This window comes from Octodon degus, unplaced genomic scaffold, assembly GCF_000260255.1.
Source record: "Octodon degus isolate 3935 unplaced genomic scaffold, OctDeg1.0 scaffold00004, whole genome shotgun sequence".
In the NCBI taxonomy this organism is placed as follows: Eukaryota; Metazoa; Chordata; class Mammalia; order Rodentia; family Octodontidae; genus Octodon; species Octodon degus.
The window spans coordinates 23,631,931-23,644,489 of NW_004524580.1; the positions used below are offsets into that span (position 1 = coordinate 23,631,931).

General features: G+C 47.2%; 1 protein-coding gene across 4 annotated transcripts in view; it reads right to left on the minus strand.

The window, feature by feature from the left end:
• Positions 1-2,293: 2,293 nt before the first annotated feature.
• The window catches only part of Fgd6 (FYVE, RhoGEF and PH domain containing 6), a 123,567-nt gene continuing 113,301 nt past the window's right edge, over positions 2,294-12,559 (minus strand). For 2 of the 4 annotated variants that reach the window (XM_023716496.1, XM_023716488.1), the window contains exons 15-21: positions 11,008-11,110; positions 9,231-9,377; positions 8,595-8,697; positions 7,358-7,485; positions 4,791-4,919; positions 3,915-4,063; positions 2,294-2,370 (exon numbers count right to left, since the gene is read on the minus strand). In XM_023716496.1, coding sequence (XP_023572264.1) covers positions 2,334-2,370; positions 3,915-4,063; positions 4,791-4,919; positions 7,358-7,485; positions 8,595-8,697; positions 9,231-9,377; positions 11,008-11,110 — 796 coding nt within the window. In that variant the 3' untranslated portion in view covers positions 2,294-2,333. Of the gene's footprint in view, positions 2,371-3,914; positions 4,064-4,790; positions 4,920-7,357; positions 7,486-7,532; positions 7,614-8,594; positions 8,698-9,230; positions 9,378-11,007; positions 11,111-12,559 lie in introns of those variants that run through there. The other 2 variants (XM_023716498.1, XM_023716503.1) reach the window with 2 other exon arrangements.

Here is a 12,559-nt window from a genome sequence, read left to right on the forward strand (position 1 = left end):
GAGGAATCCTCAGGGAGGAGCCTATACCTTGCCTGGGCCCTGCCTGGCCCCCTCAGGGAATCGGGAGCCTGAGGCTGAGCTCCCCTTTTCTCCCTCCCTTCTCAGTCCCAATGCAAGGCATGCCCATGCTGGGCCACTGAAATACGCAGGACTGCCAGAGGTGCCAGCGCACATCCAGCACTCAGAGGCTGAGGCAGGAGGATCATGAGTTCAAGTTTAAGCCTGGCCTAAGCCAAAGAGAAGACCCTGCCTTAAAAAGGCTTGCAAGGATAGCATGTTAGACTGTGAGGTTACGCAAGGCTTAAAATGATGCCATAGCTGGGTGTGGCACATGCCTATAATCTCAGCAAGGCCCTGTTCCTAAAATAAAATAAAATAAAATAAAATAAAATAAAATAAAATAAAGATGATGGTATCAGGACATTTGTGTAGAGCTATATTCCCACTTCTTTTGTTCTGAGACAGGATCTCACTAAATTGCTAAATTCCTCAGTGTAGGCTCAAACTTGTGGTTCAGCCTCTGCTTCCCACACTGCTGGGATCATGAGCACGAGACACCACGCTCGGTTCTTGTACTCTTTAATGACAGTCTATGGAAAACCGCGCCTTTTATTTAAGTTCAGTCAACACAGTGTTTATCATGAACACCAGGTACAACTTTAATCGTGCTGATAATTTCATTCTCTTTTGCAGATCAACAATTTTCTATGTAAGATGGCTCACAGGTTAAACAACAGAGGCATCAGAATTGTGCGTGACTGACTAGAAACACGGACTAGTCCCTGACTAGAAAGGATTTGGTTATAAATATGAAGGAAGTCTTATCACAGAGAGGTATCAAAAGACCTTTCAAAAATACACTGTACCATTTTAGCCAACACTGGCTTAGCATTTGTGCCTTTTGATACAGTGATTCCAGTTCATTTTTAAAAAGCACAACATTATAGGAAACTTAGTATTCTTCTTAGATAGAGTGAACCCCACTTCCCGGCACAGTGCAACAGAATGCTCATTACGGCACAGGCTGGCACTCAGCAGAGGAGCCAGGCAGGCGCGTGAGGCCCTGGTTCAGTCCCAGTACTGGGAAGAAAAATATAGATAAACTTGCAATATTTTGATACTCAAAAAAAAAAAAAAAAAAAAAAAAATCTGGTCAGGCATGATAATGCGCAGCTGTAATCCCAGCTGAGGCAGGAGAATAGCTGCAGCTTTGGAGCCCGAGCTACAAGTGAGCGCAAGGCCAGCCTGAACTGCACAGCGAAACCCTGACTCAAAAATCTGCTCATATCTGTCAAACTAGTAGCCAGCTTTTAAAAACAAAAACTAAATTTAATGAAAAGCCAAAGTCATATAAAACAAGACAGATTTCTATCCCTTTGCTCTAATTCTTTGATGTGACATTAATGTAAGCCAGAAGAGGCACATCAAGAAATAATTAGATACTGACTCAAATTTTGTTTCACAGTTACTGAGGTAGAAGCTGGCCATATGTGTTTCCATTAAAAAAATAGAACAATTTTCTAAGCTTATCTCTATATATCTATATCTATATCTATATATAGAGATCTCTATATCTATTTCTTTCTTTCTTTCTTTCTTTCTTTCTTTCTTTCTTTCTTTCTTTCTTTCTTTCTTTCTTTCTTTCTTTCCTTCTTTCTTGCAGTACCAGGGATCAAACTCAGGACCCTGCACTTGCCAGGCAGGCACTTAGGTCATTGACCTATCCCCCCAGCCCACTCAAAGATAAACTTTATTCAGCACTTTTATACTAATCATAATTTCTTTTTCTTTCCAGATTTTTGGTTTTGAGACAGGGTCTTGCTATGTAGTTCAGGCCAGCCTTAAACTCAGGAGTTCCTCCTGCCTCAGCCTCCCAAATGCTAGGATTACAAGAGGCCTGTGCCATTACGTCTGCAATGATCATAATTTCTAAACCAGGTCCTGCACTGAAATTTGCTTTTTGTATGTGCTTTTCACTTACAAAGATTCACAACTAGTAAGAAATGTCACAAGGTAAGGCAGAGAATGTGGTGTGGGCTGGGTCATGAATAGTTACATAGAAAAATGTAAATTTTCTGCTGAGGAAATGGTACTTTAGAATTCAGTGTGAGACTTAGAAATACTCTGACCATTAAGTAAACATTACAATTTTAATAAATAAAATACATGAAAAAGCAAACTTTTTTTTTTGTACAAAACTACTTATATCTAACAAAATAATTTCTTATATCTGAGATACCTGAAAAAGAGTCTGGTTTGATTTATCTTGGCAGTGTTTATTTTTATAAAATTCTGCTTTTGCTCCATCCTGCTGAAATTCCACCGCCACGCTGCTATAACACGGTGCCTTCCTGAAACGCCTCTATCCACCTGCGGAGCAGAGACACCCGTTAGGGGAGTGGGACGCAGCACTGAGAGCGCAGGCATCTGGTGGGTGCTGCGGCCGTACCCCAGTTACTCGAACAGCACACAGAAGGCGTTTCCTAGAGTGACTTGCAAGCCTCACATGCACAGAGCACCTTTTCCTAAAATTTGATCTAGAAAGCGTACCTTTATTTCTGTGTGGCATGAGGGAGGGACTGTTTGACGTGTAAACGTTCTATGAAGTCCTGACCCTCCAATTTAATTGGCTGTGGAAGTGGTTACTATCAGTTAAAGACCTTTAGCTGGGCTCAGAGATGCAAACCTGCAATCCCATCACTCTGGGGGCTGAGGCAGAGAATTACAAGGTGTACAAGCTCAGACCCAGCTTGGGCGATTTAGCAAGACTTATCTCAACATAAAAAAGGGTGTGAGGTATTGCTCAGTAGCAAGGTCCTGGGTTGACACCCCAGTGCTGCACCAAAATAAATAAATCAATCAGAAGAGACCTCTCCGGCAACTCTTCTCCTTCCAGGCTTCTGACACAGTGCTTCTGGGGACACTTGCTGTGTGCCTTTTCCTCTCCCTTGAGCTTCACATGCTTGAGGGTCCTGCTGGAACCTGGAGTCTGGATCTACACTAGTATTTTGATTACAGGGTCTCCCCCTGGCACTTAGTCTACTCCTGACAGGTAAAACCTCCCATGCAATCCATCTGCTTTGGAAACAACACAGAGGTACAGCGGCCGGGGAGATGGCTCAGCAGAATAAGCACTTGCCTGGCAAGAACTAGGGCCTGAGTTCAATCCCCAGTTTCGCAAAAAAAACAAAAACAACACAGAGGCACAGAGGTCTTTCTAAGATCCTTTTTTTTTTTTCTTTTAAATTTTTAAAAAATTTTTAATGTATTCGGTACAGGGTCTCACTATGCAGCTCAGATTTGTAGTGATCCTCCTGTTTTCAGCATCCCCAGCACTGGGATTTTATAGGTGTGCACCACCACACCCAGTCTCAGTGGCCAGCTCAGCATGCCCAGGGGCGGGACCAGCACTGCATGTGGTGGCAGGGATTGAGCCCTGACCCCTGTGCTTGCCTAAGCAGGTGCTTAGTCTGCTGAGCTATCTTGCCAGCCTCCAAGATTCTCTGGTCTGAGGTTTCCATCTAACATTGACAGAGAGACTACTCAGAAGATGCCTGGGGGCAGCCCTATCCCACCTTGCAAATTGTCTGTTGTAGAAACTTAATACAGGCATTCCTTCCTTACTGAAGTAGGATTTCTTTTAATAAGATATTATGGATCAGGCACGGTGGCACACACCTGTAATCCTAGGAGGCTGAGGCAGGAAGATCAATGTGAGTTTAGAGGAAAATCAAAGCCAGCCAAAATTATGTAGTGAGACACTGTCTCACTAAATAAATAAATAATAAATAAATAAATACAATAAAAAGGGCTGGAGGTGAAGGCCAATGCAATGACGCTGGGTTTGGTGCCAAGAAATTTAAAAAAAATACAAATCAAAGCCCAACTTGGAAGCTTGGGTTTATGTCACTCACTTCTGCGCTGACTGTGCGTCCTCCGCTTTGAAAACATAGAACACCATGTCTTTGTGCAGCAGCTGGAACACTCTCGGGTCCGCGCCCTCATCACCGGCTTGGGAGACTGTAAATCCTAACAGAGGCTGACTCTCCAGCGCCGCCACGTCCTGGGGTTAAAGACACCAGTTTCGGTCATGGTGACACTTGGGCCTTGGGATTGGCACAGCTGTGACATCAGCATTCAAACAGCACAGGCACTGTTCAGCCATTCACTCACAGTCACACCCCGGCCCCACCACCAGACGCCCCGGGGGCCAGCTGTCTCCATGCTCATAGCCACTGAAGCTTGCGTGAATTCTACTACAACCCCAGAGACGCCATGGTTTCCATTAGAAACGTTAGTGGGAGCCAGCTAAGGATCAGCTTCCCCCAGTTTTCATAGACTGCTGGAAACACAGGATCAAATAGGATAGAAAACCACAACCCTCTTGACTCAGCCTCCATAGTGCCAGCAATCCCAGTCTCAGGAGGCTGAGGCAGGAGGATGGCCGTGAGGGTGTTAGCCTGGGCTACACACAGTTCAAGGCTAGCCTGAATTACATATAGAGATCCTGTCTAAAAAAAAGATAAAAGAAAAAGGGAAATTCCTAATGCACTTGAGGCAGAGCTCTCCAGGTCTAAAGCGAGAACATTATTCAAATAAGATTTAACAACGACAATGTCACCCCCTCCCACAGCAGCCAGTTAGGGAGCTGGGGCGTGGGGGGCTTGCCCAGCAGGCACAAGGTCCCAGGCTGAATCCCCAGGGCCACTAAATAAAAGCAAACCCCAGACCCACAGCAATGAAACAGACACAGCTCCGCCAGCCCTCCCTGGCCCACCTCTGGTCCCTACCTCGCTGGCCGCATATGTGTACAGTACTTTGTTCTTGATGACAAACCACAGGTGCTTCCAGGGCTTGCGGGCACCCTTGGCCCGGTGCAGGTAGCCACTCATGGTGGAATCCTCCGTGCTGGCCCACACCTATAAGGACAGGGCAGCGGCCTGAGCAAGGGCAGCGCCGGCTGAGCCACTTGCTGCTTGTGGGGGAGGGTGCAGAGAGCAGTAAGTGCAAGAAGGGAGGGTTTTCTTTTTTGAGTCTTGCTATGCAGCTCAGGCTGGTCTTGAGCTCACTTTGTAGCCCAGGCTGGTCTCAAACTCAAAACAATCCTCCTGCTTCAGCCTCCTCAGTGCTGGGGTTACAGGCATGTGCTATCATGCCCAGCTGAGGGAGTATTTATGACGAATACACTATAGACTGAAATCTGCTGAAGAAATTTGGGGGCTTTATTTGGCTTACCTGGGTTTCTATGTGTGTGTGTATATGTGTTTCTGTTTTCTGGTGTCTTTCTTTCTTTCTTTTTTTTTGGTGGAATCGGGGACTGAACTCAGACCCTTGCACTTGCCAGGGAAGTGCTTATTCTACTGAGCCATCTCTCCGGCCCTGTTTTCTGGTTTCTTTCTTTTTTTTTTTGGGGGGGGGGGCGGAACCGGGGATTGAACTCAGGTCCTTGTGCTTACCAGGGAAGCACTTATTCCACTGAGCCATCTCTCCGGCCCTCTTTTTTTTTTTTTTTTTAAGATAGTCTCATGATGTATCCCAGACTGGATTCGAACTCATGGCAATTCCTTTACCTCAACCTCCTAAGTGCTAGGATTACAAGCCTGTGCCAGCATGCTGGGCTGTTCTGTTTTTGTAGAAGAAAAAACTGACTCAAAACCTATAACACTTTTCTAAAAATTATTATTCTTTAATTGAATTAATTAAAAGTGTTCCTGGTAGTAGGGATTGAATCCCACCTTCACTCCACACAGAGCTAGAAGCCAGCCCATTTTTCATGTCTTAGTCTGAGACAGTGTCTAAGTTACTCAGTAGCTCAGGCTGGCATCACCGTTACAGCGATCCTCCTGCCTCAGCCTAGGATACCCGAGCGGTGGGCCTTTATCAACTGTTCTAAGAGCTGGAAATCTTTCGCGCTGGCTGAGTGCTCCAGCATCTACCCTCGTCAGCCTCCTCAGTAGCTTGATTGGAGGGGCACCCCTGCTTCAGGCAAGAGCCTCAGCCTTATGAATGTAGACTTATATCGGGGAACTGAGGGAGGAAGAGCAGGTCCCAGGGGCCGACCAAGTTGGCTTCACTTGTTTCACTCACAACTCTGCAACTGGAACTTTGTAAATTTTATTCTCACTGTTTTGTGAAATTTATTTCACATGATGTCAGCTGGGAACATAAACATGAGTTTGGTCAAAATTTTTGAGTCATTCACCCTCACTCTGTCTGATAAAGCCCTCCACGGTAATGAAACTAGAGATTCAGCTGGGTGTAGTGTTGCACACCTGTAATCCTAGCACTTGGGAGGCTGAGGCAGGAGGATCAATGTTCCAGCCTGAACTAAACAATGTGTCAGTCTGACCCCGTTTCAAAAAAAAAAAAAAAGAAAAAAAGAAAAAGAACAGAAAAATGAAAAACCCTGTTTAGAGCTGAGCACAGCTTCTGGAGGCAGAGGTGGGAGATCTCTGAGCTGGAGTGGCTGGGCTGACAGCGCAGCCCGGACTGAGCAGAAAGGAACAGTCCCCCAAAAGGGCCAGCATGGTAGCACCGCACAACCCACCACCGCCGTGCCTGAGGTGAAAGGGCAGGGGCTGAGTGGGGCATCCACTTCACTGCGCACCAACTGCACAAGCCAGCTTACACCTGCAGGCCAGTACCGCGAAGACCTTAAGGTAAAAAGAAAAACAAGAGCTAGGCATGGTGCTACGTGCCTGCAATCCCAGCGTGCTGGGAGGCTGAGGCAGGAGGGCGTAAAGTTCAAGTCCAGCTTGTCTGACTTCAAGAAATCCTGTCTTAAAAAGCTAGGTCAAGGCCCCGAGCTCAATCCCCAGGACTGCAAAACAAAGTAAAACAAAAACACAGACAACCTACTGTCAATATTTGCTGTCATAACCAATTGGTATCTACAAATAACAAATGTGCAGATCTGTAAATGCTAATGAAATGCCAAAAACACTCCATGGACTTCTTTCCTTAAGTGAGGTGTCTCCTGGAAGTAGTTTTGAAAAAATTCATAGGTCAGCTGGGTGTGGTGGTGCACACCTATAAATCCCAGCTGTTCCAGACCAGCCTGGGATACATTTCTTTTTTTTTTTTTTTTGGCAGAACCAGGGATCGAACTCAGGCCAGGGAAGCACTTATTCCACTGAGCCATCTCCCCGGCCCCAAGAGATCCTATCTCCAAAACAAAAATCAAATATTTATGGGTGCGCAACGATCTTCCCTTTCTATCAGTGCTATACAGTGGTTGCCCAAACCTTTTCTAAATGAGAGATGCCTCGTCTCTCCCTCGATGTCCCTCTACGAAGGTCATCCTCCCGCAGGACAGGGCTGCGAACACAGGGACAGTGTGGCCGTGGGGAGCACTTACTTCTTTGAGAGCTGCAGGGATCTTCTTTTGCTTCCGCCCAGAGGGGATGGACTGCAGCACAGATGTCAAGGCACTTGATGGAGACTTGTGGCTTCCGGGGGTGCCGGGCCTTGGGGAGTGCTGCTGGCCTGGAAGGCACGGGAAACACTCCACATGGGTAGAAGCGCCTGCCTGTCCGCGGGGCTCAAGTTCAAGGACTACATGCAGATCAGCCACAGAAGGAAACTCAAGACACACAAGCTGGATGACACCAGCTCTGAGAACACAAATGATAGCCACAAGCTGAGAGGCGGAGCCTTGCCAACAGGGTCTATGCATTTATGCTTTTGGAACTGTTTTTTCTTTTACACGGGGCCTTGCTATGCTGTTCAGGCAGGCCAAGACTTTACTGTGTAGCCCAGGCTGGCCTTGAACTATATTGTATCCCCCTGCCTCGGCCTCCTGGGTGCTGGGATTATAGGTATGCCCCATCCCACCTGACTTCTTTTTAAAATTCAGGTCTTATGTTTCAGAGATTTAACCGGAAATTCCTTCCCACCAGACACGAGCAGTTCTTGCCCAATTACTTTCCCTGTGGGAAGCCAGCAGAGAACTCTGTGGGTAAGAAACGCCATGCTGAGTCTCTCCCAGAAGAGACACCTTTTAAGCATGCAGTGAGATGCCACTAGCTGGGCCAAGTCCCACCATGTCTGTTCCATACAGAAGGACTTGGCAGTGGATACAGAGTGGTTTGCCATGAATGCACTTCTGTGGTAAACTGGAAACCTGGCGATTGCGAGGAAGCGCTCAAGTTCCCCGTGAGCAGCTTTAGGCACCTCATCCTGTAATTACATTTCTTGTTAGTTTTCTTAGCAAACCTTTCAGAGAACAAAAACAAAATGCAGTCCAGTTTCTCCTGGAATCACCACAAAGCCACATTAACAAAGCTTAGCACTAATTTTGAGCCAAGCATCTAAAAGCTCTTGCTAATCTACCAAAGATGATTCTTTCAGAAGGCTGTTTAGTTCTCTCTCTCTCTCTCTCTCTCTCTCTTTCTTTCTTTCTTTTTTTTTACTTCCTGAGATAGGGTATCAATATACAATTCAGGTTGGCCTTAAACTCACTAGGTAGCCCAGGCTGGCCTCGAACTGACAGCGATCCTCCTGCCTCAGCCTTCCATGTGCTGAGGTTACAGGAGGCTACTGGAAAGCATGTGGGGAAAAAAGCAATTTTGATGCAGGCTTTATTGATATATTACCTAGTTTCTGCAGCTCTTGGAAACAATGTTCACATACTCTCGCAGGTTGGTTTTTCAGGTAATCTAGGCCATATTTATTTGAGGAACAGGCTTGGCATACGACCTGAAACACATTGCAGTCACTTCAGTAGAGCCGGAAGCACTGTCTGAGTTTCCCAGCAGCTTCCCACACACTAGGGCTCAAGCTGTGGGGTTCCGGCATGGAGTAAAGTCACACTCAGGACCACGCCTGAAGAGGAAGAGGTTAAGAAAACTAACGAGAAATGCAATTACAGGATGAGGTACCAATTACGACTAAGTGCTTCCTACATAAAATATCATGGGCAGAGAACTGTCATGCACAAAAGGTTCAGAACAACGTCCTGCAAGCCAAGGCCTCTAGGCTGTATCGGCCATCATCACTGTCTTTGCTTTGGGGGGGGGGGGGGATTAAGACAAGATCTCACTACATAGCCCAGGCTGGCCTTAAATACCTGGTAATCTTGTCTCAGCCTCCCGAGTGCTGGGATTACAGGAGTACATTGTCAGACCCTGCCTGTCTTCCCACCTTACTCTCATTATTAAGAGTGGCATCTGGGGCCAAAGCCCCTCAGCGTGTGTGGCACAGGTGACAGCACCACCTGGGAGCTGGCTGACCTTCCCGCAGGCGCGGCAGTGGTGTCGTCTCCAGGTGAGCGTGAACTCCCTGGCGCAGACCATGCACATGGTGGCCCTGGTGTCTGGAACCCAGATGGGCGCCTTGGAGCCCAAGGGAGGCGCGTCTTCCTTTCTCTCTGGGTCAGCCTGCAGGAAGAGAATGGCTCTGTTACTTGGGTCCACACCATCTGCAGCCGAATCCAGTCCTCAGTTGGCAGGGTGTCTTACAAGAGGGGGATTATGGGCTACTACAGTTCTCATGTCCTCAGGGTTGTAAGGTTAGCTGCACTCCAAAAAAATCCTCTGCTGGAAAACTGACTCCAGAAGAAGTGCCGGACGTGGCAGCACACGCCTGTCATCTCAGCACTAAGGAGGCTGAGGTAGGAGGATCACTGAGAGTTCAAGGCCAGCCTAGAATACAGAGAGGCCTTGTCTCAAGGAAAAAAACCAAAAAACAAACAAAAAACCACCAGAAAAGATGCCTATGATAGTAGACACACTGGATGGGTTTCTTCTGCAAACTTTCCTTAGGCCCTCAGTTCCCTGCACAGGGGCTGGGAGGAGCTCAGCGCCACACCCCGTGCTTGGCAGGACGAGGGGGTGGGTTCCAGCCTCTGCGTGGAAGACACACATGAGGTGTGGAGCCACACGCCTGTAATCCCAGCTACCTGAGGAGCTGAGGCAGCAGGATTGCCAAGTTTGGGGTCAGCCTGGACAACCAAGCAGGGCCTTGACTTGAAATAAAAACTTGAAAGAGGCTGGTCATCTTGTTTGGTGTGAAGGCCCTGGCTGTACGCCACAGCCCTCCCAAATATGACTCCACAGTGAAGTTTCATTTTGCTTTGTTTTTTGAGTCAGAAACTCACACTGTAGCCCAAGCTGCACTCAGCTCAACTCAGTTGTCCTGTTGCAGCTTCGCAAGTGCTGGGACTAGAGGTGCACGTCACCATACCCAGTTAGAATGATGTCCTCTTTTTTGGCCCTGGGGGCTTGAACCCAGGACCTTCACGCTGAGCTATATCTATAGGCCCTTATTATTGTTTTGAAAATTTTGAGATGGAGTCATGCTGCATTTCTCCCACTGGGCTTGACCTTTCAATCCTCCTGCCTTAGCTTCCCAGAGAGCTGGGGTGAGAGGCATGTGCCACACACCCAACTATAATACAGCTCTTTTGTTTTTGAGACAGAATCTCACTATGCAGCTCAGGCTGGTCTTGAGCTCATCATGTAGCCCAGGCTGGTCTTGTATTTGCAATGATTCTCCTGCCTCAGCCTTCTAAGCACCGAGATTATAGGAGTACAACATTATGCCCAGCCTTACGTAAAGTTTTTTTGGGGCAGAACCGGGGATTGAACTCGGGCCCTTGCACTTGCCAGGGAAGCACTTATTCCACTGAGCCATCTCTCCGGCCCCTTACATAAAGTTTTATAGCTGGGAAAAGTATGGGTAGGCTATGTGCTCTCCCAGACTTACAGTTATATGCTGTGCCTGGTGAAGCATACTAGGGGACCCAGGGCTCGGGAAGCTGAGACAGAAGGATCCAGGTGAGTTCATGGGCAGCCTGGGCTACACAGCGAGACCCTGTCTTACATCCCTCAAACAACAAAACAGACTCACAGTCAAACATTATAGATGGATAAATATTTGGCTCTGAGATCAGACACACACCTCCTCGCTCCTCTGAAACACATACTGCTCTCCTAATCCCCAAGAGAAGGCTCTTTGAGGTAAAAGCTATTGGAAATGCACTGGGAAAAACAGAAAGAAAAACAATACCTCCTCAAGGCTCCTACCAGGGCAGAAGGTGACTCTCTTCTTGGCATGCTCCTCGATGGCCCCAGAGATGGCTGCCAGCCACTCGTCCCTCTCACAGGCAGAGCTGCAGGGTAAAAGGGGGCCTGTGAGGCAGAGCTGACCTTGGCTCTGCCTCTGTCCCCACCCTCCTCCGTGGCAGTGCTCCCCTGGCTTCCAGGGCCAGTGTTCTCAGCAGGTGACAACACGAAGCCAGAGGCTTAGCACACTCAACCCCTCCTCCGTTTCCAGACTAGCACGCTTTGGACAGCGACCGCTTCCTCTCCACTTAGGAAGGGAGCGGAGGGGAAGCATTAAAAAAAAAAGAATTCAGAAATGTCACTGTGTGGACCCTCCGCATAGTGATGTAATCATTATGGAGTAGACACAAGGCGACACCAAGGGCTGCTACATTTATGGGTCTTTTTATTTGGTTTGTGGTTCATGATTGTCTGAGCATTTATATTATCAAAGGTTTCCCTAAGACATACTCTCAGAATTTAGAAATACTGTAAGACCCAAGTTACAAATTCCAGCTCAGAGCATAGCATTCTAAGCATCTTTAGATCACTATTACTAAAAACTTCTAGAAGGGACAGTGAGGTGGACATCTGTCTAGTGTCACCAAACAGATGTGGAAGGTGTGGTTAAAAGGGAAGCAGCCTGCCTGGTAGTGATACGGTGAGGCCTCGCTGCCCTCTCAGCCCACAGAGGTTTTGTTCTACTCTGCTTGTAGATGTCTTTAGCTGGACTTGAAGGGAAATAAACCAAAAAGTGAAAAGTGTCCCCCAAATGGTACACCTGCTCCGTCTTTTTTTTGTGCTGAACTGGGAGTGAACCAGCAGCCTGTTCATTGCCCTCCACCCCAGCCCTTCCTTTACTGTCACCGGGTCTTGCAGAGCCACTAAACTGACCAGGCTTGGTATGAACCTGCAATTGTCCTGCGCCAGCCTCCCAGAGTGCTGGGACTACAGCTGTGTACCACAGGGCTCAGCTTGTTTTGCATTTTTGTGACCAGGCCTCTCCTTCAAAATCCACGGGAGCTCCTAACCATTGCTGTACATTTATGGGCTGCTGTGTTTTGCACATTCAAAACTGAGAGGCACCACTTCAGGTAACAGAAATACAGAAAAATACATACATCTCTACACAAACCTTCGAAGACGCAGAGGGTGTGAGTGAGAGACTTTAACAAAACGAAATTAAATCCATCACGATGGGACTGTGACTGCGAGAAAAGGACTTTTTAGAGTGGAGCCCTTAAGTATGTAGCAGGAAGAAATCCTGGTGCTTAATGACTCTGGCATCTGATGGACTATGTGCTTCACGTGACTTTATTGTTTCATATAAGATGGTGTCTCGCTATTTACTTAAAACTCACTATTTGTTTACTGGCTTTGAACTCACTATATGGCCAAGGCTGTCTTTCAACTCTTGGCAATCCTTTTGCCTCAGCCTTCCATGGGCTGGGATTACAGGCCTGTGCTACCATGCCCAGCTGAATTTTTTTTTAAATTTTTATTAGTAATTTTAAATA